The sequence below is a fragment of the Marmota marmota genome, unplaced genomic scaffold (assembly GCF_001458135.2).
Source record: "Marmota marmota marmota unplaced genomic scaffold, marMar, whole genome shotgun sequence".
NCBI classification, from domain to species: Eukaryota; Metazoa; Chordata; class Mammalia; order Rodentia; family Sciuridae; genus Marmota; species Marmota marmota.
This window is the reverse complement of record NW_025999990.1, coordinates 31666779-31693272: the sequence shown is the minus strand read 5'-3', so window position 1 is coordinate 31693272 and position 26494 is coordinate 31666779. Positions and strand designations below refer to the sequence as shown.

Sequence of the window (26494 nt, the reverse complement as noted above, 5' to 3'; positions counted from 1 at the left end):
GGCCTCACTAAGTTACTGAGACTGGCCTTGAACTTGTCCAGCTCAAATGCACACCTCTAAAAAACGTTCTGACCAAAACACTTCTGCAGATTGCCACCCATTTACTGCCCCTGTTATACATTTTTAAAAATATAAATAGCATTAATATACTGAGAAATAAATGATTCATTTTATTTTTCATGTCCCACCCCTGCAAGGACATTGCAGCAGTGTTTTGCTGAACTTGTTGAAGCAAGTTATTTGTTAGAATGGAAAGGTAGGTTGAGCTATTCCTGGGAATACTTGTTACTCTAATGGTGTATTCACCCTTGAATTGGAATCTGTCATCAAAGGTTTAGCATAGTCCCAGATATCCCAATGGTGCTTCCTCAACAGGCATTTTGAGTTATTAGATACAGAAGTTATTAGATACAGAAGCATCCACAACATTTCCTTCACATCTGAACTTTGAAGACCAAGAAGACAAAGACAAGGACATATATGCAAGCCCTTTCCTTTACCAGAGTGGGCAGCTCAGGGCAGGATTGAGGGAGATCAATGAAGCCAGGCAGTCATGATGTTTATTCCCTTGCCTTGCACAGGGGTGAATCTGGGATTCCAACGGGTGTGCTTTCCTGCTAAGATACCTATAACTTTTCAGAAATCCTGCCTTAAGTGGTCACCTCCATAATGAATATATCATTGCCAGATTTTCTATAGTGATTTTGTATTAGCTAAATAATAAAAGACATATTGGTAAGTCATAGTCTGATTTTAGAACAGAAGATATACATTTAAAGCTTGTTCAGCACTTTACAGTTAAAATAGATGGACAATACTTTTCAGGAGGCTTCTCCTTGTCACTAAGAAGCACTTTTTAGTTGCCTAATTACATTTGGTTCTAGTTTTGGGAAATATATAAAGCATGCAAGTATGAATCACTTCGTCCTATAGCATCTTCATCTTTAAATTAGAAAAAGTTATTTTAAATACATATGGAATTTTCATCTTATGCTTAATATTTATTAACATTACAACAAAGTAAAATATTTAAATTATTAAGACCTTTTAAAAAAAGAACTCTGTGTGTATGGGGGGGGCAGTTTTTACCTGTTTGGCAATAACAACATAACGGTATATATAGTACACACACACACACACACACACATACATAATTGGGGTAAACATTAGTCAGTGTTTAGGAAAGCTTGTTGCTCAGGGCAGTGAGGTAAGAAGGACTCTAAAGAATGTGAAAACGGAAGAAAATATAAGGGAGAAACCAGTTACTTCCCCTTTCACCAAGCCCTTCCATGAGGATCAAGGCAGAGTGACCTTGGTTGTAAAGTACAAGAATGTGCTCAATAAAGAGCTGAAGAAATCCACTTGTAGAGTGGGCATGCAACTTATCCTATATATTACCCCTGCTTGTAGGGTGGTGTGGCCCTCCATTTTGTGCTGGCCTGCCTATATTGCAATATGTGCAAATAATAAAATGTCCAAATCCTCTCCATCAGGTCCTACACAATCTTTCTTTGGGATCAGAAAACACTATGCTGGAATATTTGCAGCCCTGGGATTGAACACAAACATGCATGCACACACACATATACATGTACACACACACATACATGCACACACACATATATGGTACATTCATAAAAAAACAAAGCCTGTACAATAGGGAGTGGGGCTAATAATCATTTTTGCTTTTTAATAATTCCACTTGTAATGATTCTATTCTCCATATCTATTATTGATTTCAGATGACAAGTTTTGATAGAAAATTTCATTTTGTATAAGTTTCTATTATGTGGCGGTGGCGGAGAAAGAGGAGTGAGAGAGGAAAAGAGGGAGAAATAGAGATCTATACCATTCTCCTAATGACAAAGCTTATGCAATTTAAATAATGAGTAAATGAATCTTTAGAATTTGCCTCTAATTTTCAAATAAATAAAACTGTAAGATAATTTATACTTATTTTCCTATGTTTAAAGCTGGAGGTAGTTATATATTTTTCATTTATAGTTATACTTTAAATTCTATACTTTTGATACTTCTGCTAGTAAATTACGATTAGGTATAGTCATAGGCATAATAAATATACACTTTTCAGTACATGGAATGTCAAGTTGGAGTTAGCCCATGTTATGTGTTGAATGAACAAAGAAATAAGCATTTGATTTGGAAAATTTCCTGGAGTGTGCTCTGGAAATAGAATATAGCTAGACAACAGTACGCTAAAGAGGCTAGTCATGTGACTTATGGGTCCAATCAACCATCTGAGCAGATGCCAGGAACCAGATATACAAGGGGGATATGTGAAGAATCCTCATATCCAAGGGTGTGGATCATTTCAGCATCCAGAGACTGACTAAAGTTTTTGAAAATTTTATACCAGCATAAAAACTGTTGTAGACTGAAAGGGACAGGAATGGATGGGGCTGAATGAGAGAAGAATGACTTTGAGGCCAGAGCCATGGGCCCCAAGTTGAAGTTGGCCAACTGGCATCCTTAGACTGCGCTGGCTAAACCACTGCTCGGGTGGGACAAAAGCATGAGTTTGCGCCTCAGGTGACCAGAAGGACAGAAACTTGAGTTCCAGATGATTATTCCCTGGAGTTAAAATCTAATGAAATTGCACTGATGAGTGCAGGACAAGCTTAGGAACCATGACCCTCCTTTTCCTTCTCCCTTTGGTGTGGAAATATCTGTCCTACACCTGTCCCACCACTGTATTTTGGAAGTAGATACAATGTGTTCAGGTTTCACAGGTCCACACATGGAAAGGAATTTTCCCAGATGAATTGTATCCAGAGTCTTATCCACTCTAGATTTAGAATGATTTAAGATAAGATTTGCCTTCTCTAACAAGTAGGGCAACAATAGTCTGATCCAATCTATTATATATTTCAAAACAACTGGAAAAGTGTGAAGTGGCATAACTACTCTGATGTGATCATTATATGTTATGTACATGCATCATTTTATTATATAGTACTCCATAAATCTGCACAAATTATTATGACAAAAAAATGATAAGATTTTATTTTGGGTGGGTTAAGACATATGGAGATATTGAGATGGGTGAATATATTTTTGAAATGGGACAAACATGAATTGAGAGGAACAACAGAGGGTATACTGTTATAAATTGAATTGAGTCTGCTCAAACAGATATGCTGAAGTCCTGATGCCCCCCATATCTATAAAGCGATCTTATTTGCAGTCTTATTTTACATTAGATAAGTATACTTTATCCAGTATGCCTAGTCTTCTTAAAAGAAAAGAGAGACAAAGACACAGAGTGAATATGACCATGCAAAGAGAGAAAGACAGAGACTTCAATTTTGACAGGACAATTGTACATTAATGTTAAACTTAGCCTTTTAAAATAGAATTAATATTTTAAAAACTCAAGTGACTACTCCAGTAATCATCTCAAAAGTCTTTTAAAGTGTTGACAATCACCTTTCCTTTAGATGTACTTAATTTGCATGTATGTAAATCTTTTTACATGTAATTTAAATAGCTGCATGCATGTACTTGTGAACAAAGAGTCAATGAGAAAAAATTACTTGTTGAGTATAGATACACGTGTGTCTCTTTCTGTGTATACATATACATATACAATTTTAAAGCTACATCCAGTTTTTAGTATCTAAGCCTTTCTTTTGTTAACAACATTGTTTAAAGTATCTTCTCCCTAAGGAACAATATTCTAGAAACACAGTGTCTACTTATGGTGGTGCTGCTAGTCCTTCAAAGCCTAACAGTTATTACTGCCTTTCAACATGTAACTCTTATGGAATGAGTACTTAAAAATTGGATGAGAAATAAATAAAAGAGAAAGATGGCCACCATCAAAAATGATGTACATTCTTGTATATTAATGTTCAAATGTGATGCATTTAGCAGGAACCACCTTCAAAGCTTTCAGTAGCATTCATATCAAGCTGCTCTATTCAGCCTGCTGCTATGACAACTATCCAGGGGCAAATGTCAGGTCAGCTCCCTGCATCTGTGCTTTGGTTTAATTGCTTTGTCAGAAACCTAATAGCTGTCTTCTTTTTCTCACTGAACAGCAAAAAGCAACAGCGGCCAAAGAACTAAATGTTGAGACATTATTTGTCTGTTCTGCAGCCTATACCCTTGGTTCCTATCACATCATATTTGTGATTTTTCTCTATTTGATGGTAAAGCTGAGTTTAACAGGCTGTCACACAGTATTTTAAATTGCAGCATTAACCCCAATGACTACTTCTCTATCTGGTCATATGTTGTCATTATCAGGCTTGAGCCTTCCTATTGTGTTGGCAGGCATCTCATTAAAAAGGTTCTCTCCCTCCCTACAACTGAACTTTTTGCAATGCTACATCCAGCCTACATATGGATTTTATAAAGTGCCTATGTCAACCTTGAAAATAACTGGGTATTTTGGGGGTGGAGGGGGCTCAGAGTGATTATAAATCCAATGCTGTTTTAATCTCAGAGAGTGATATAAAATCATAGAGTCAAACAACATTCTAAAACACACCTGGAGACAATTACATGTTAGATATGTATATAATCTAGTATAAAATAAGTTGCACTAAGCACAGAAGCTGTATAGAGAACTAGGAAAGAGACTTAGTTTTGTGAACCAAGATTTGATTTAGGAGGGGCATCTTAAAGCAGGTGCATCTTGAGATGGATCTACAAATATGCACAGGAGTGAAACTAGAGCTGAGAACAGCTAGCCCAGGGAATGCTGACAAAAGAGTCAGGGCATGTGCCACACTCAAAACACCTCTAATCACCCAGATGCCATTCATATGGAGAGAGGTCACTGGTCTCAAGTGGTCTCAAGGAACTACTGCATTTTCTATTTGTGTACTTTTGAGTTGTAAATAATAATATGAATAAAATATATCTTACTGATTCTTTGAAAAGCCTAAGTGAGAAGATATATATGAATGCAAAGTTAAACTAGAAAGTAACAAATTTAAGTATAATCATGTATGATGTCCTGCTCATATGTATCCTAATTTACTTCCTAAATACACTCAAAATGATACTTTGATAACTAAATGGTGAAGAACTTGGAAGTTATATGTGGATCTGGGTGTTTGAAATAGTTTCAATAAATTTTGCTACTAGAATATGAATAATCAATAAGTCATAGTTTGAGAAATGTATTTTAAATGTAAAGAATTACAGAAGGTTTCTTGTATTTTAAAAAACCAACTCAAATGCAGGATTGAAAAATTAAAGAAATATCTATGGATAACTTTCTGCTGAGAAAGAAAGAAAATTTTCTTCACATGTGCGGAGAGATTCATTCAAAGATTGACAGCTTCATTGAACTTCTGAAACTTGCTTCATAGGCAATAATTAATGACAGAAAAATGCAATTGAATTAAACTAATGTGACCTTCTGAGTTCTGCATCCAAAGTAATATTCAAATTCTTGCATGCTATGAATGTATGATGACATTAAGAGTTGAAATTTATGAAGCATTCTGATTTTCATTATTCAGAACATTACCCTGAAATCAAAAGGGAGCTAATTTTTTGGTACCATGTTGATTTTTTCTCTCCCTTTTAAAGGGAAATTGTTTCTAGTAACATAGAAAAAAAAATCCCTGAAGAAAGAAGGAAGGAAGGACGGAAGGATGGAAGGAAGAAAAAACTAAGCTGAAAACGAATTTTTGAAGACATGATTCTTTTGTAAAATAAATTTAATTTATTATTATTGTTGTTAGTATAATTATTGCTATTATTATTATTATTCTAGTACTTAAGTTTATAGTTATCATCATTACCTCTTTTTGTACTTTTGCTTTCTGGCCTCTATCCAGAATTCAGAACCATAATTTCTGTTAAGTGGCACTTAGATTTTTATAGAGCACTTGGGAACAAGAGGCTAACCACAAAATTCAGAGATGAAAAAATTGACCAATTCTGCCATGTGCTGAGAGTTTCCTGCTGCTAGAATGTACTGTTTTCTTAAATAAAAAAACCAAGAAAATCTACAATAAGAAATAAAATGATACTGAAGAAGTGATTTGATCTTAATGTAAGAATCTCACTGGACTTTAAATTTAACCATCATCTAAAATGTTATTTGGATGCTAACTGGTGTTCAAGGCAGAACAATTAAAAGGAACTTAACAATAAACATGACTTAGGTTTTGTTCCATATAAGCATAGTTTATTTCTTGATGAAGGTGCAGGTATCAACTATTAGAAAATAGCTTTGTATAAGCTCCTAAATAGTGAGAGGGCATAATCCTTGCATCTCATAAACAGGATGTGAATAAAAACAAATACAGGCCATTCTGTAGACATCTAGCAGTCACTAGATTGTTGGAGCCAAAAATACACATTTTTTTTTCTAAAATATTGTTGACAAGGCACAGGACACTGAGAACACAGCAAAGATGGACTTTCATTCTGAAGGTGGAAACTTTGGGAACTTATAATGAATTGATCATTTCAGAAAAGTTGAGCAGCAAAGATCAGTCAGACTACCTTCTCCCCATTATGAGGAAAATCTAAACCAGCCAGGAAGCCAGTCAACCTGACCAGGAAGATTTTCAATAGAACAGATTTCATAGGTTCTCCTGTACCACCACCTGTCCTGCATCATCTGAGCCACACTTAAAGCTCTGTGTCACTAGTAGGATTAGTAGTCAAATTCACCATTAAGGTTTAAGGTAGGGTTATACTTTTGTTGTGAACTGAAAATACATTGATTACATTTTAGAAAATCTCTTACCAGAAACAAAAGTAAAAATCATTTTTAATCAGGGCTAATTTCTAGCTCACCAGAAATACCCAGCTATGCAGAAATGCTTATTTCCCACAGTGAGATAACAACTATGTGTCTCCCAAGGCCACTGGTCTCATTGTGTTGAACCCAATAGTTATGCCAAACATCATAAATCCCTTTTTTCAGCAAACGTCACCTAACTTGTCAACTGTTTTATTATCTAACTAAGTATGTGACTCTGGTTCCATTTCCCCAATACACAAAATATTATTGGTTCACAGTAACTAATGGTTTTTAAAGTGGATAGATGAGAGAGAAAGGCCAGAATAAGGAATGAACAAATTATGAGAAATAAATTATAGAAATGAATATATATGGCATAAACCTAATATGTCAGATGCTGCATTTATCTGCTAAGCCTAAAAATAATTGGTTTTAAAATAATATTCGCAAAGATGCTGTCTTCACGGAGAACTCCGTAAACCATATGTTTCCCTTTTTTGGCACACATACCACGTTGAATTTCTCTGTCTGGATTCAAGCCACCTACTCACACCTCACCATTTATCCTCTTGAAATTAATAATATCATAAGCCAAAGATTTTTAAAACCTAAAGTTTTAAAAAATCATTTCCTACATAAATATGGGAGAATTCTCAAACTAGAAAAATCAAACAGTAAAGTAGAATGAGTCAGAGAAACCCAAAAGATTCGGAAATTGTGGCTTGCTTCCAGAGAAACCAGAGAAGTCACTCCAAAGAAACAGTTTCTCAGCTTCAGATTTCCCATCCATGAAAGAGGGAAGTCATTTGGGTATCACACGGTACTACTGCAGGACAAGACAATGATGTCACCACATCACTGGTTAGACATACATTGATAGTTCCTTCTGTTCGAAAAATATGTGAACTGATGAAAAACTTTGAACAGACGTGACTTTATTTTTAATTATTTGGAAAAAGAGCTGAAATTTCATTGATTAATAAAAATTGTAATGTCTGGGTTTTTTTTCTGAGATGTTGTAAGATGTCTTTAAAACAGTATAGTAATTTGTATGCATTTATGTGGGCTAAAAATATTGATATACATAAAGCTTTGATTTTTAATTAGCTGAGCTAATGTTTTGGTATGGAAGAATAGGTATTCCCAAATCACTCATGTTTAGCTTAGAAATACTCTGTAACTATATGATTATTTTGTAGCAGTTAATCTTCATAATTATATTTAGGTACATGTTCAACTGTCCATAGTGTTGCATTTAAATAGGAAACTTGAAATAATAAGTAGCAGGAAAGTGACTCCTTTCTGTTCAAGGACCTCACCTTTCCTATAATTTCAACCACACCTTCTGGTCCACTGGTTTCTGAAACTCCCAGAAATTGGGCACACCATTCTCCTTTGTCATTCTTTTCCAGCAGGTGGAACTTAATTCCACATAATTTCACAAGGCATACAGAAGCCCTGCACAATCTAATTTATACCTTAAAATTTAATGCTCTTTCATTTCTTAGCAAGAATCCCAAGTTTCCCTCACAGAAAGCTGCTGTTTTGGGTACTTAAGAGCCTTCCTTCTTTGGAAATGCTCCAAATATCTCAAATAGCATTACCTAGCTTTATGGCCTACGAAAGTCCCCTTCATTTTTCGAGATCTGGCTCAAATAGAGCCCCCTCTGGGAAGCCCTCAGGGTTGGACAGGAAGGCTTTGTAGCACACTCCCCAGCACAGCTTTATAACTTCATGTACTATGCTAATTTTACTTATTTTTGATAGAATGTGAGCTTATTGAAGAAAGATAATATGTCTTATCCATGTGAAAAGTGAGAATAAAAATACCTGCTCAGAAATGAGATTGTCAGAATTCAATACAACAAAGCAATGAGTACATGCAAATAAATCTGGCACTTAGTAAATCTCAGTAAAACTCTCACTCCACTTTACATGTTTTGTTAGTATCTGTACTGAGTAAAACGTCCATCATAATGACTGCTAAATATATATGTGTCAAATAAACAAATCATTGAGGTGTTCAGAATACATTTTCTATTAATCACATTACTTACTGATACAGATAATGAAATATGTAAGGAAATACCTATCACAGTTCAAAAACCATGGGAAAAAAAAGAAAGTTTAAAAAAGTTGCCATTAGGGCTATGATTATGGATCAGTGGTAGAACACTTACCTAGCATATGTGAGCACTGTGTTCAATTCTCAGCACCACATATAAATAAAATAAAGGTCCACTGACAACTAAAAAATATTGTTTAAAAAAGTTGCCATTAAAAAGTTATCTTTCAAGAATACAACAGAAATTATTTCATATTGAATTGAATCAACTGAGTTAATGCTAAGGCATTCGAATTCACAAAACAATTAGTCTGCTCATAAAACAACAACAGAATTCTGGCCAAATGTTTTTCTTTGAAGAGCTGATACAAAATTCCAGTAAAAGTATTTTAACCAGGTTTCCCAGGTATTATGTAATGCATACCATGAGCTCAAGTTTTAAAATCAGAATGATAAATATGTTTTAAAATCATCTATAAGTGATACTTGATCCATCTGTAAAGTGTTTTTATTTATATGTATGTATACACACATATCCTTGCTTTTCTTTAGTTTTCATATTTATATAAATTTTTATATGTTTCCAAAATTTTAATGGAACAGATAGGTACTATTTCTGTAGTTTTCAACATAAATATATGATTGTAACCATTTGGAGAGTCTGTTCTGATCTAATGGAGGTAAGGTGGCAAGCTCTCCATACTGAGAATGTTTGTCATCAATCTGTTGACTCAATTGGTTTGCTAATTCGTCCACCACTTTGTACTTATGAGCTTAAGATTATACTTTGAGAAGATTTGATAAGGTTATACATTGATAATGGTGTCAGCCATTATCCATATAAGAAAAAACTCTGTGTTCTTTCAGAAGGTGATGCCTTACTAAACACTGCCAACACTTGAGAGACCATGAGAATATACAGTTTGTTCAGCACAAATCCATCACTGAAAAGGAAAAGCAACCAAGTACACAGCCTCCCAAGCTTTTGTACAAACAGCAAATTTGGGGAGATTAGAACTGATGAAAGCATAACTTTTTGGAGATTCTTAGACCTGACCATTTGTGTCATTCTATTTATAGCAAAGGTCTGGATTTCATAATCTCTCTCCTGTAAATATCATACCAGGAAATTTAATTTGTGATGAATTCCAAATATGAAAAGATATAAATATGTGTTAGGAGGTATTTAAAATAGTTAATTGATAAATATAAAATGGAATTGAACTTCAATAATAAAACTGGAATTAAGGTCAGATATATCACTTCGTTGTCTGAGGGCATAATTGACCTGACTATTGATATCTAATCAGCTCATCCTTGCAAAACAAAAATGATACAATTAAACCAATGGGCCTCATTGAGCTATTTTTATCTTATATTGTACATTTTTTTCTTCTTAAGCTTTGGAAAATTCAAAAACAAAATCAAAAGGAAAAGATAGAAGAAAGAAAAATTCATTGACGTGAGCATAAAACCTACTGAAAAATTGGGGGGTTTGAGTCTCAGATTCATTCTCTTCAAAATGAGGCAGGAGGAGCATAAGTTCAAGGCAAGTCTTGCAATTAGTAGATCCTGTCTCAAAAAAAAAAAAAAAATGGAGGCTGAGGATCTACCTTAGAAGTGGAGCACCCCTGAGTTCAATTCCCAGTACCAAAACAAAACAAAAGTGAGAGAGAGAGTAACTGAGTTGAAAGAATTCACTGTCTAGAAATCCATCTGAGAATTTACAATTCTCATTGTTTAATTCAAATCCTAGATAATTATGCCCATAGCAATACTTCTCATAGATAGTGTTACCTACCCCTGAGGATATGAGGGAATTACATAGCAGGCGCTACTTGTATTAACTAGGTAAGGGATGAGTTTACTAAAAGCCTAACATGTTCCATGACTACTTGTTTCCACGTGAATTTTTAAAAATTTGACTAGATAGCTTTCTAGGAATAGGTTTAACTTTAGTTTAGCTATAAACAAAGTTTTTATGCCTGTTTTTACAACTGTATGAAATTATTTCAGGAATACCACATGAATCCAGGGAATACCGTATTATTTCACTTGGAACTTCACCAACATTTTCTCACCACTGAGAAGTTGTGTCACCAACCACTATGAGTTGCCATGACATAGATATATCAGGGGAGAGTTCAGCTGCTGCATACTCTTAGATGTGACATACAGCTGCAAGCGTCTGGTGACGTCTTTACATCTTTTAGTGTCACGGTATCCCCTTATTAATATACATTTTTATGTTACTTTCATCTAATATATTATTTATGTTAATATTTTAAAAAATTGGGGCTGGGATTGTGGCTCAGCCATAGAGCGCTCGCCTAGCATGCATGGGACCTGGGTTCAATTCTCAGCACCACATAAAAATAAAGGCATTGTGTTGTGTCTGTCTACAAAAACGATTCTCTTTCTCTCTAAAAAAAAAAAAAAAAAGAAGAAGAAAGAAAATTTAAAAAATTATATTTTCATGTGAGCATACATAACTTATATTAAATATAAATTGCACTTCAGTTTTAAATGTGGACTTTTCAAAGTGATTATTATTAAAGGGATTCTACTGGGGATAAGAATGGAGAAAACTTTGTTATATGCATTTATGAGAATTAACCCTACTATTATGTATAACTATAATGCACTATAAATACAAACAAAAGAGAAATGTTTTTTGATAAGAGTTACAAAATGCTCTTAAAGGTAAGAGTCCTAGAAGTTAAAACAAGCTGTAATAAGAATATATCTATAAAATAAGCTAAAATCCTTGTTTTATAGAGAAAGGGTAGAGAGTGAGTGCATGGACTTTTAGACTTAGAAATCTTGCTGTTCTTTGACCCTGTAATTCCACTTTCTCAAAGCTTATTTTAAAAATGATAGACAGGGTATCCTTTCACATGCAAATTATGATAAAAAGCAGAATTTGCACTTATAATTTACAAAAAAGGTAGAATATTTAGAGTTTTATAAAAATATTTATAAAATTCCTGTTGATAGAGTAATTACTCATAAATTAAGTGAAATGGAAGGATACAATATAATATTAATTTGCTTTTTTAAAAAGAAAGATTTTTTTATCCCCCAAAATATTAGAAGAAATTCTGCCATAAAACCAGGTGGTAGAATGACCAGTAAGATTTTTGTTTTGTTTTGTTTTAATATGCTATTTATTATTCAAATTAACAAAACTAATCTTATATGATTAAAAAGATACTTAAAATGTAAAAGTAAGTAGGATTTTAAAAAGCAAGAGGACTGGGTCAAAGTGGAGCTCCATCCTGAGTGACCCCTGTACCCTTGGAAGATTTATTTAAATGTTCTACATTTCCAAACTTCTATAAAAATCATAGCAATTTTATCTTTAAAAGCCTTGTAAAATGTCTCATATGATCTTACATCCATAAATGTTTCTGATGGTAGTATTATTAATATTCTTATCAATGAAAGCATCGATGTATTAAGGGTAACTAACATGCTATCCCTTTTACCCTTTGAATGAGAGGGCTAGTGAAGCATATCCTATCCCGTACAGTTTAAAATGATACAGATTACACAGGAAATAGGATCCATTTCAAGAATTACCCTCAAAAGTGCTTGATTTTTCTTTTCTGGTATATTTTGTCCTATGAATGAAAGAGGCATGTTGAAAAATGTTGAAAGGCTCAAAAGATATAGATTTTTCTCCAAAATATTTTGTACATAAGAAAGGAAAATTCTAGAAGTAGAATAAAAAACTGAGAATGACCAAGAAGAGGAAATAAGAACAATAAAATCGAGAAAGGGGATTAGAGTGAGGGAGGAGGGAAGGGAATGGGGTGGTGCTGGGGAATGAAATTGACCACTTCATGTTAAATATCACAACGAATGCCACTATTATGCATAATTACAACGCACCAGTAAAAACTAAAAAAATAAAAGAATAGGTAGGCAGAGAGACGTGGGCTGACAGGCCATAGAAAATAGGTTTCAAATCATAGCTTGGGTACTATTCTAATGCTTATATTTAAGAATAAGATCCTATGGAAAAATTTTACTTTTGGTGGGGTATTTGTTAAAGTTTATAAATGTCACCAGAAGGACACACAACTACAGAAATGTGAAAGAAAAGTTGCCTAACTCAAAAAGTCTGTGTTGAACTCAGTGTTTTATATAGTTTCCAAATTTATCCATGACAAAATAAAAAGTCTATCAAAATTGTTACCATGTTCATGTGGCTACCTTTTCAACTGTTGTAACCACAATTACTTTCTTTTAGTAATATGCCCATTTATTATTGCCCTAGCATAACAAAGGAAAAATCATGAAGAGGTCCATATTGCTGTGAATTTATCACTATTGAAGAAAAAAATAGCAGGGAACCATGGGCTTACTAAATATTTTAAATCCTAGTCCAATAGGTTCATGCAGATTTTCCAGTGGCTCCTTCTTCCCTCCCTCCCTCCCTCCCTCCCTCCCTTCCTTCCTTCCTTCCTTCAACTTAAGGATGCATCAGTTTTGAGTATTTTATTTTTCTACTTCCTCATCTTTTATTGTATCACAGGTAACCGACATGTGACTTCCCCTTTCCCCCACTGTGATCTTTTCAATAGTCAAAGATGTCACATCACAGTCAACCATTGATTTCCCATCTGTCCTAGTCATTGCAAAAACTGTCACCAAGCACAAACTGCTTTGTTCTTCAAGGGCAGTGTCTGCCGGGCTGCTGCTGGGGAAGCCCTTGACCCTTAGTTTACGCGATCTCTCATGTAGAACGGCAAACTAATTTAACTGAAAGAACAGGTGACGGAAGCCAAGGAAGCCCTGTGTTCTTCAGCAACTTTCTATCTTAATCAGTCATCCACCTTACAAATGAAATGTGTCACCCCTCAAAAACAGCAAAAATTATACATACAGGCCATAAACTGTCATCAAGTATCTGGTTCTAATCTCTCTTATGTTCTGCCTCTGCTTCTCCACATGAATTAAAACCAAGAACAATGAGACATTTTGTTTTTAAAGATACAAGAAAAAAGAAATAATGTCTAAATAATAAACTTACAGAGAAGGGATCCCTGTCCCCAAATTGGAGAAAAGTCATAGAAAGTGAAGTTTGGCTTTGAATTGTCAAAGGAAGGAAGAATTTTTTAGATGATACAAAAATTCCAGATTTTCATGTTAAAAGAAATGCAGAATATATTCTAGAATGCATGAGGGAGTGACCTCAGTTCTGTGAAATCTGACTTCTGATGAAGCAGTCGACTCTTGTCCTTGCCACTGGCTTGCTTCGGGGCTGGGGCTGCATAATAAAAGCTTCCTCTGGATTTTAGTGCAAAATGGACATTAGAAATAAAGTATTTAACACATCCATAACACCTTTCATGTTCATAGCTCAAAGAGCTTTATAAAATCCAATTAATTCATCAAGCTTCATAAAATCTGAAGGACTTACATAATTATAGCTCTCCATGTGGCTAACCACTGGCAGTAAGGGGTCAGATGTGTGACTTAACAAAGAACAAATCTTAACCGTCCAGTTTTTGAACTTTTATGCACTATAGAAAGTCAGAGTTCAATGAAGAATATCTGGATCACTGGAAAATGCTAAGAATTCTGAGTTGAGCTAAGAGTGCATACAGAAAGCATGAGCTCATTGTTCATTACTGTGTTGACAAAGGTTTGGATTCAAGCTCAAGAGGGCTCCTACCAACTCCATGCTCTAGTGGGAAGCAGAATCACATGGTAGAAGGCTCTGGATGGTATCCCAAAGGAAATCTACAGAACTGGTAGTAAGAATAAATACCTCATATATTTTTTTGAAAAACTAATTATAAGCACTAAACCAGTGTTCACAGTGCATAATCCATTCTCCAGATGAAGTGAAGCAATCTGGTAAGTTTGTAACCTTTTAAAATCTGTCATCCAGGCAAAACTTGTTTTGCTAGTTATAGTTCAGTGTTAAGTGTTTACTACTTCAGGTACTCAAGCAAATAGCAAATAGATCTTTAACAATATGTAAATGTATTAAATATGCTATGCTTTCACATGCATTGAAACTTACCAAATCTTCACAATAACTTCATAAATCAGGTATTTGTCTTGCCTATTTTACAGATTAGGGCTATAGTAGTTAATTGATGGGCCAAATATTAGTATTCACTAATATTTGGATAACCAGCTTTGGGGGATCTTGTTCAGTGATGCTCTAGATAATATGTAACAGGGATCTATCACTTACCTCTCAGTGCAGTTCTCTACATGATTGATATTAATCAAGGATATTCTAGAGTGTAAACCAGATGGAATATTGTCTAGATGATAATCAGGAGGGCCCTTTCCATTCCAGAATTCCATTTCAATTTCTAGAACTAAGATGTTTTCTCAAATGGACTTAAGTCTGACTTCAAAACTCATCTATCAGAGATAGCACCATTAATGCGTCTTTCTAGTTTTATTGATACTAACACAGTGACAAAGCAGCTAGACATTATAGTATTCTAAGCTTAGTTTCTTGATGCTTACTATGTGCCAGGCACAATGTCAAGTACATAACATGAGTCTGTCATTTATGGTTCTCATCACAACTCCGAGATCAGTATAGTTACCATAGATTTCTTTTATACGAAGAAACCAAAGAACACAGAACTAGCATATATTGCTGAAGTCCACACAATTAGTAATGGTAGACATGAAGATAAAAATGGGGGGCATTTAGCCTAGAGTGTGGAATCTTCCCCCCCCCATATTTTTTATTTGTTCTTTATAGTTGTACAGAATGGTGGGATTTGTTGTTAAATATTCACATATGCACACATTATAGCAATATAATTTGACCAATATAATTCCCCAGGATTTCCCCTTATGCTCCCATCTCCCCTGATCCTGGTCCCTTCCCTCTACTCTACTGTTCTCCTTGATTTTCATGAGACACCACCCCCTACTTTTCTTTCCTTTTTTTCCTCTCCAGCTTCCACATGTGAGAGAAAAACATTTAACCCTTGACTTCTGAGTTTGGTTTATTTTGCTGAACATAATAAAACATGCAATCTTAAATCACTATGTTAATGGTATTGTGTATATTTTGGAAACAGTTTAAGATAAATTTTATAGATATTATAACGATAAACTTCTCAACTGAGGATATGTACCTGTGAATAAATACTGGTGGCATGATTAATAAATTCAATATTGGCATTCTTACATTTTAGGCAAGGCTCATTTTGTATTTTTAATTCAACAAAGGCTTCATCTTTTGCAGTATTCAGAGTGAGCATATGATATTTTAATAATAATAAACACATCAAATATGATGCCATCCTGAAATATTTTAAAATATTCTAAGCTTGGAATGGAAAAACTTCCCTTTTGATTTGAAACCCACAGGTTTATAGGAAAAAATGAAACTGAACTAACTTAATTTAGTCTCTATTCATCTTAACGTCCATCAGAAATATGAAGCATCCCAGTTCATTTGTTGTAAAAATAATCAGAAACCAGAATACAGCAAACTTTGATCATAGCATTTAATATATTAAATTTAGTTCTCTATATGGATAGATAAGAAAGGCAGCTAGAACAAGAAAAGCATTACAGAGACAAAAAATTTAGACAGACACACACAAACTAAAGGGACAATTGAGTATTCACCAAAAAATCCACCAAAAATATAAACATCCACACTTCATAAACTATATACCCTTGGAAAAGAGGCAGAGAGGATATGTAAGGGTATATAATAAATGATTAATTAGCGAGAGACTAAGCCCAAGACATGGATTTCCATTACATTACATTCCCATTTGATGGCTTTCCAGTCTATCAATATTATTTTGCATATTTACCACCCTCAGCATAATATATTGGCATTTGGCAGAAGACCAGAGGAAATTAAAGGCTCATTTTCTTTCAAAAATAAGGATAAATGATGAGGTAAAAAGAAATCCTATAAATGATCAGAGTCTCTTACCAAGCAATTGGCCTTCAAACTGAATAGTAAACAGAATTCTAACTCAGTTTCACCGTTGTCTTTTTTTTCATTCAGAAAATGAGTTTAGTTGATCACCACCGATCCCATGAGCTTGGCATTTTTCAAGTTCAGATTCACAATGACACAAAACCGCTAACTCTGTGCACGTCAGACCTACTCAGGAGTGTCTGCACTTCTACATAAATGAATAGCATTTGCCATGGAGCTGGTGCACACCGGACACCCCAGACTCCGCAGTACCTGTTGTTTATCCAGACGCATCCTCTTAGCAGCATTTCTACTCTCACTCTCACAGGCTGAAGCCAAGATACTCTCTGCAACTGCTGAAGTAAGGTGGGAAGGAATAGGTCGAGACTAAAAAAAAGAGAGAGAAAAGAAATACGAAAAAATTATTAACAGTATCATGAAAACGAAACAATGCTATCTTCAGAAGAGAACCATCAACATGTGCAGGAGTATCCATTCATTTCAACTGACTTTATTTGAATAGAGAGAGGAAATGGGAATTGTAAAGATGATAAATGAAAGCTAGTTAGAGGTTAAAGCTAGAGTTACTACACAGATCCATCATTCATTCCTGTGGCTCCATTGACACATGTATTCAGTCAGGGCCATTAAGCTGGAGTTTGAACAGACAGTGGCAAAATGGCCCACTGGATTTTGCAAATAAAACAAGTCCTATAATTCTTTCATAACACATGACAATGCACAGCAAAACAAGCAAAACAAAAACAAATGACAGGGCTGAAACACAGTTGAAAAAGCTAACAGAAACTCACACCATGTCAAATAATTTCCATGTGAAGATTGTGAATATTTACAGTTTAAGCTGTGACACAATTGATGTGATTAAAATACTTTAAAAATAATCTTGTTTAAATACAAACTAAAAAGCCAGTCCTAGAGCAATTTCCCTATGCCAAAAGTTTGATGTTTATTTAGATGCGAGATTATTTGCCAGTGCGTGTAAAAGCATGTTTTATTTTATATATAAAATATGAGTTTATATTAATAATTTAATCGTATATGTTGGAAATCCATCTTCTACACAGACCAACAGAGAAATTTAATTAATCCCCCAACTAAGCTCCTAATTAACTATAAATTGTTTGCAACTCTCCATATCATTTGTGATAATCACAGAAAAATTTTCATTCTTTTTCCCCATAATTACATGCAAAATCATCTAACTGAAAGATGAAGTAGTTAATGATATAGAACATTTTTAATTAAGATAAGCAAATGATTGATAAAAAATGACATGAAAATTAAATGACATGAGAGAGTAAAATAATTTAAAATTACAAAATAAAAGTATCTTTGAGGAATCTAGCATGGACAGTGGCATGCGATCATAGGGTTTTCAAAGCATTGGTCCAAAATATGTAGGGATACCATTCATTAGAAGTCTCTGAACTAATTAAGACTCTTTAAATTAGTTTTTTTTTTTTTGGGGGGGGGGAAGGAACACATATGTCTCTTTCTTGCACATGTTTTATTTTACTAACTCTGGCATTTAAAACATGTTTTAGCTGATTTAAGCATGCATCTTAGGTCTCAAATAATATTCTAGAACAGCTACATTCAGACAGTGTTTCTGCAAAACCCTGTAGCCTGTGCAGGTAAAGGCCAAGAAAGGTGCAGGATCCTCGGTCTGCTAACCTTGTGAGATATCCAAAAGGAAGGCTGGGCCACTGTGACAATAGAGCAATATGTTGGTCTAAAGGCATTTTTTGCCAAATGGAGAGAGAAGCCCCTGAAATGGCAGAAAGCATGCAGCAGAAGCAGTTTCAGAAGGAAATCAAAAGGCCAGGACTGTATCTTGGGAACAGTTAAGAAGTTCAAATTAAATAAAACTAAAAATATTGTCACATGGGCTGGGGTTGTAGCTCAGTAGTCAAGCACTTGCCTTCCATGTGTGAGGCACTGGGTTCAATCCTCAGCACCACATAAAAATAATGAATAAAGATATTGTGTCTCTCTCTATATGTATATATATATGTATATATGTATGTGTGTATGTGTGTGTATATATATATATAGACGAATAATGATAGAAGTATAATTTAAAAACATACATTGCTTCTTCATTTCCTTCTGTACTTTATTAATATAAAGTAGTCTAGTCCAGGATTATATAAACATTAAGCTAAACAATATTAAATATATAGTTATTAAGCTAAAAATTAGTGTCTCAAGAAAAGATGACCACTGCTGGGTTCAACATTGTAACCTAAACCTAAGCCACATGTTCTTCTTGATGGAACCATTTTTTGAGAAAAAACTGTTACAGGAAAAGTGGGAATAAAAACATTACATTATTAAAAAATGAAAAAAAATTGATTGTAGTTAGTATTATTCACAGAGGAGAATTCAGACTTTTATAAACTACATTATTAGATCCTTCATCTGGTCCTAGGGATATAATTGATATCTAAATAAAATATCAGCAATCCCCCTTTTTGTATTCCAGTTATTGATAGCCATATAGCACTCATAAATATATACTTCTGTTCCTTATTATCTCCATTTCTCTCTATTTATTAGGTGTCTCTCTTCCAAATTAGGAATATATAAAGCTAAGGAATGTTTTTAACATACCTGTGGAAATACCTGGATTCATATATAAGTCTGATGGTAAGTTGGAAATAATAGTCCATATTAAGGAATTGTTCTCATTTTACAACTAAGGCCTCCCTGAAGCTCAGTGAGCTTACTACACATTCCTAAAGAGGATTCCTTTCCAACTAACTCCATTTTGCATTTAAACAAAGAATACATTAGACTCTCCCTAGCACTCTTTAGGTGCTTAATCCCACTGTTCTATGTTCATATTAATTCTTTAAAACTTTTCATTTATAACAAAAATTAAAGTGTAACTTTCTAAGTTATGCTACACATTCTAAATGCTGCAAGAAAAATTCTCAAGATTGTATGTTGGAACAGCCAAAAGTAGCAAGAAAATTTCTGGTTATGAAGTAAAATGAAGCGTAGTTTCATGTCCAAAATGGGTGGGATAATCATACTAAAAATCTCTTTTCTTCTAATTGATGAGTTGATAATAAATGTCAGTGGTCCCCAGTACACACGAAGCTCAATGACATTGTACCTAATCATAAGATACTCAAGATGAAAGGGATTGACTTATGTTTCATCCATATTTGGCTTTTATTCATTACCTAAATTGAAAATGCTCATATCAAGAAAGTGAAAAGGAAATTATCACTTTTGCTCTTCATAAACCATTTTTTTAATCATAGAGAAGTTTGAAATTTTTATTTAGTATGGGGTCTGAGAACCGTCATCATCTAGATTCTTTCTGTCACCACATTTAATAGTTTCTCATTCTACTATCACTACTTCAGGGCCTTCCTGGCACAAAATCATGTGCTAAGGGCTATGACCAGATTCCACCAGAGACAAGGGCTAAAGATTCCCTTTTATGTCACAAAGAGTGGCTATAAAACAAAAGCATCCATGTAATAACTGGAGATGAGAACATTTGACGGAAATCTCAAATGCAAAAAAATCCAACAGATAGTTTATGGAAAACAATACTTCCTCTGGTGGAAGATATCAGGGTAAAGAAAATATTTGATATATTTAATATATATCATAAAAGAGGATTTAAAATAATAATTAAAATGTACATAATTATAAACTTTTCATGATCTAGACCCAGATTAAGGTTTATTACCTATTTCTTTCCCTGGATATAAGATTCTGCCCTCACTAATTATCTCTTCATAATTAACAGTCATTCTCCACTGGGACCTGAGTTGAACTTTCCAAAGCACAGTTCTTATCATAATAATTATCTAGGCTCAAATCAGTGATGGTTGTCTCATCCAACAGATGGCTAAACTGTCACATGCAGCTTCTGGAGTTTAAAAAGTCGTATTTTAATTGGAACTTAGGATGTGATTGCTGTTGGCACAATATAAATGTGTCTTTCTTTACAGATGCAGTGAAACTTGTCACCACACCAACATGCTATTCGTTTTTTTTTTGTTGTTGTTTTTTGTTTTTTTGTTTTTTTGGTCTGAAAACTATAAATTAAATGAATTTAGGGTTCTCTGAACTTGATCTATACAAAGATGCTGCAGGATTTTTACAAGTATAAAAATGTTTTAAAAGAAAGAAAGGGATGGAAAAATGCCCCCTGCATTCAGTACCCCTTTTCATAAAAAAAAGAAAAAAAAGAGATTATTCCTTACTCTTTTTACTTTATAAAATACATAACTAAGAATTTTGCAATGAGTGATAGGCATATACCATCTCCCCCCAAATGATGTACCTATGCCTAAAGACATAATTACACAGGCTGTGTGGAAAGTTTTAGCTTGTAAAGGATCCCTTTTATTAACCAGGTAGCTTCATTCATAGACAGTAGTAGAATAGACAGGTTAGTAAAGAAGCGAGAGGAACCTGGATATTACTCTATAATCAGCCTTTTACCACGTATGTGACAGTGTTTGTGATTTAATCTCCCTGAGCCCAAGTCATTCAGCAAGGTATCATTACTTTTACTTATATAAATGACAAAACTTGGGTTGAGTGAGCAATAATGAATAGGAAAAATAATGTTACATCATAGAGGATTCCAGGAAGCAATATACACAAAGTCACTACTACCTTCATTTATTTATTCAACAAATATATTTGGTAAGCACTATCCATGTGTCAGGAATTGTGCCAAGTATAGGGAGATAAATAGCAACAGTCTCTACCAACAGAGCTGTCTTTACAAGTGAGTGCAATGCCCAGCACAGAGGGTTTAATACCCTTGCAATAAGGAATATTAATTATTGATTTACAACTTTTTATAAGCAATGCTGAATCCTAATATATAAACTCAAGTAATTTTCAAAAACTGGGAGTTAACTCAGTTGGCAAAAATATGCCAAATACTTAGTCTTTTTCCTAATTTATATAAATATTTACATAGTTACTGCAGAAATGCTAAGGTAATTTGTATATGAGATGTTTTCCCAGACCCCATTCTGAGTGAAATAAACAGAATATGTACTCTATTATGTCCTAAAATCTGAAAATTTCTGAGTTCTGAACCACAGATAATCCAAAATTTCAAATAAGGGTTGTGGAGGTGTCTAAAAGAATGAAGCATCCTTAATCTATCCTGAATGGTTTTGACGGAAATGATAAGCAGTGCACCTCACTGTCCTGACTTGGCCTCCTAAGCAATTAAGGGAACTCACCTCTTTGTTCCCAGAGACTGACCCAAGAGGTCAACACTTGATCTAAATAGGACCATTCAATGTCCTTTCACCAGAGCTGAGACAAGGAGTAGGAGGATTGTTCTTAGATTGTGAGCTTTAAAACAGAGGCTAAGAACTGCTGATGGCAACACTTCCCACAGGTCAGAAGGACCTCAGAGAGGTAAATCAATACATGATACAAACAGTAAAGAAATGAGAAAGCAGAAAAACCCTGACCTTTATGCCTATGGAGAGAGCTATGGGTGAATCCTTGGACTTCCAGTTTCTAGAGAAAATTCCCTTGACTAATTTAAAAGGAGTTTGAAAGTGTGTTTTTAACAAAAGTGGAATATAAGCTAATTAATCTTCATCCAGGCTTTGATTATAAGTACTTCACTTATGAATTAGTGGTCTATGCCTTGTCATTATTTTTTAATATTATTGTCCACGAATAATGATCTTTTACAAAACCTGAGAAATCAATAACTCTTATGGTTGATTGACACTTAGAAGCACAGTTTGGCTAATATCATATAACAATACCTCTGATCAAGGTATGAAACAACTCTATGAAAAAATCAAATGATTTCATTTTTACTTATTACTTATTTATTTATTGTGCTGGGAATGAGACCCAGGACCTTGCATATGCTGAGTGATCTACTCCTGAGCTATATCGGTAGCTCCTTCATCCTTTCTTTTATTTATTTATTTTTGTTGTTGTTCTTTTTAGATGTACATGAGAATAGAGTATATTTTAACATATTTATACAAACATGGATTACATCTTATTCTAATTAGGATCCCAGTCTTGTGGTTGTACATGATGTGGGGATTCACTGTGGTGTATTTATATACATAACTCAGGAAAGTTATGTCAGAATCATTCCACTGTCTTTCCTATTTTCTGTCCCCCTTCTCTTCCTTTCAGGCTTTCATTTTTAACAAAGTCATCTGTAATTAGAATATCCACTAGGAAATATCACCCAATTCCAAAAAACATGTGATTAATCATATTATCATATGATTAATGGTAGAACATGGTATTTGTTACCTTAACAGTTTATTTGTGAAACTAAGACTATTCTATCCTCAACTACATCTATTCCAATTCTATACATGAAATTACAATCATTACTCATACACTAATCACCAAAAATTTAAAAATATTTAAAAACCAGTGCTTTGAGAGTTAAAAGGAAAGCTATAATCAAAAGTTATATAACCGGGGCTGGGGATGTGGCTCAAGCGGNATCTCTCTCTCTCATCCCTCCCTCCCTCTCTCAAACTCTATCTTTCAAAAAAAAAAAAAAAAAGTTATATAACCGTCTTCTTTTGGGAGAAAATCCTCTCTCAAGTTTTAAAATGTTACGTTAGATTTTAAGTTAGCAGTAACTTTTAAAACTGAAATACCAATTGCAAGGTACTGTAAAACATATAATGCACAATAAAACATAGCTTATCTTCCAACCAATTTTCATCCCAAAGTAGAACATTAGTAAATATCTATCCATGCACTCAGTCTTTCATTCAACAATTTTAATTCAGTTGTATTGAACATGAATTGAGCAGCTTTCATGAGCAATCATTTGCATTGTGTAAGACACTGTGGGTGATACAGAGACAAACAAGTTAAAAAGCATAGTACTCAAGGAACGTAACTTAGGTAGCTAAGGCTTGTATAGAGATAACAGGAATATAAGACAGGATAAATAAAACTACAAATGTAGCACAAAGTACAGTTTGCACACAGAAAAAAAGAGAGATTTAAGGTAGCTTTTAACTGGAAGTGCAGTATAAATAAAGACATATTTGATTCCGTTTGACAGATTGAGATAGCCAGAATTTCCCAATAAAGGGAAATATGGAATTCCATGTCCTATTAGATTCTATTTTATCATATTCTTCATTATACACAAGGTAAGAAATTTTACATTTGCCATTTCAAGTGCTGTTGGTTTTCATCTTCAAGGGTGATTGTCTCCACCCTTCTCCACAAGGACATTGAAGATCAGGAATACCAGTTGACAATTTGATAAAGCACAGATAAACACTGAGATAGGCTAACTAAAAAATCAGGGTGTTTTTCTTCCATTTGCTCAACAAGATTGCTAATTTCTGTTGTTTCCTTCTGGGTTCAATTTCCTTCTTCTTAGAGTATATTTTCATTTGTCCAGCTTCAGACTGTGAGTGGAACATTTGTCTCCTCCTTGCTCGGAACATACAGTTTAGCTCAGCATTCTAACTTGAAAGTGGATTTCCTAAAGATTTAAAGACTTTCTTCTTCAAGAAGGTATTCTGACATCTATTATGAGGACAGGAAATTGTTTAGTTTCACAGTTTTTCTGTTTCAGGTAACCTGATGTTTCTTCCTGGTATATTTAAGAATTCCTCTGCTCTGCTGAAATTTTACAAAGACATTTCTTGGCATGGATTTGTCTTACTCATGGTGTTGAATCCTGGTCTTTTTCTGTGTCCTTAGGATTCATGGTCCAATCAATTCTGAAAATTCTTCATCATCGTCTTTTCCAATGTTACCTTCTTCTTGTTCTCATTCCTCCTCTGGAATGCCTATTAGATCTCTTTATCTTTATATTATTCTCCATCTTAAATTCTTTTATCCTTCTCTTTTACCTTCCTGTGAGTAATTTCCATACTTCTGTGTTCCAGTTTATTGTCTCTTTGCTGAATCTTCCATTGTATTTAGCCCATCTAGTAAGGTTTTAGTTTCAGTGCTTATAACACTTGCCAGTCTGACTTTTAGAAGATGGAGTTGGAGATTTCTCAACTCTCCTTTAATGGAGGAGCAGCCTTTCCAGGGTCTCAGCTTTATATAAAGTTCTCAGTTTATGCTCTTCACTAGTCACAAGCTAAAATCCCTGTATTCTGAAAGTAGGTAGCCATTCAGACCATATTTCTATTTGTAGACACAAACAGAATTTACCTTTTCTATCTTTCATGTTTGCTACTCAATTCCAACTAAGGATTTAAAAACTCTGGTTATAAGTTACCAGGAGATTCTTTTGCTTTCTTTCAAGCTTAGTTAGGTATTTTTAAAAAATTGTATATTTTAGGGCTAGGGATGTTGCTCAGTGATAGAGCACTGGCCTAGCATGCATGAGGCTCTGGGTCCAATCCTAGTACTGCAAAAATAAAAACAAAAACAAAACAAAGAAAGAAAAAGAAAATTGTTATATTTTTACTCAGGAATTGTTTGTGTGCATAGTGGGAAGCTAGATGGGGTATGTGCATGTGGGATGGGGGAAGATATTCCATGAGGTTCAGGTGAATATCTTACTAAAATTGAAAGACTCCATGATGAGTAACTCTGACAATTATATTGGCTATATTCTTTACAATTTAGTTGTTCTTTAGTTTCATACAGTTAGTAAATAATGACTAAAGGGTACTAAGAGAAAATCTGTGGACCAAAAGAAAACATACTAAGAGAAGGAACACAAATACTTTGTAATAAACTAAGATACAAATAAAGTAATTTACATATTAGAAAAAAGGTGACAGATTTTATGTTAAATATTTTATACACATCATTAAACATAATAACCCAATAGCCCTTTCCTTTAGAAAAATCGAGACTCAGAAACATTCCATAACTTGTACAGCAACTGAACTAAGCCAGGAATTGAACTTAAGTCTCCCAGTTTCAAAAGGTCATAATGTAAAATATTACAAAGGAAGAATCTGTTTTTGCAATGAGAATTTCCACACTACTGAAGCCAGAACAGAGGGCAATTACTCCAGCAGCAAAGCCAGGTTTATCCTAAAGACAATGATATTGAGGCATCAGGGTCCCTCAATTAGATGGGTCTCCTGAGTGCTGGAGTTCCTGGAGGCTGTCAGCATTCTAGGGAAGAAGGAGAAGTTCATATAAACTGAGGGAGCCCACCTATGTGTATCTGAGATTGTCTAAAAAATGTCCAAAGAAAAGGATTTGAATCTTCAACACTTCCGTGATTATAGAATATCTTTGTGTGATATGTTTCCTAACTTTGAATACTCATCCATTTTTTTTCTAGCTATTTTTTGGCTTGTCATTTTGTATTTTCTGTTTTAAGAAGGCCCCAAGTTGTACAATCCTCAGGATTCACAAATTCTAGTTAGACTCCGCTTAGGTGTGTATGGAGGGAGAGTAAGATGGAGGTAGACAGTTGAGTTCAAAAGATTATATAAGAACACGAGGGACAAAGGGTTAAAACTAAAAAGACAGCTGATAAAATTGGGAGTTATAGGATTTATTTGGAAAATTAAGTGAAGAAAGAATAAGTAAAATTCAGTGAGTGGTAGGATCTCGTTCTCAGTTTATAACCAGTGGCAACAGTGGTGCTATTAACAGGAATAAGCAAGTCAGAGCGGTGTGCTGGTAGTTTAGTAGATGAAGAGGAACCTCAGTGGAGAGAACAGAGTAATAGAGAACCGTCTGTGCTGGTTTAGCACCTGGCTGGCATTTGGAATGAAATACCACAGCTCTGTAGCTAGATGTCTGGTGTTCTAAG

At 34.3% G+C, this 26494-nt stretch overlaps 1 protein-coding gene across 9 annotated transcripts in view; it reads right to left on the bottom strand.

Moving 5' to 3' along the window:
* Nol4 (nucleolar protein 4) overlaps nucleotides 1-26494 on the bottom strand; it is a 302493-nt gene that overhangs the window by 49257 nt on the left and 226742 nt on the right. For all 9 annotated transcript variants that reach the window (XM_048806380.1, XM_015482245.2, XM_015482246.2 and 6 more), the window contains one exon: nucleotides 17002-17115. In XM_048806380.1, the coding sequence (XP_048662337.1) occupies nucleotides 17002-17115 (114 nt within the window). The remainder of the gene's footprint in view (nucleotides 1-17001; nucleotides 17116-26494) is intronic.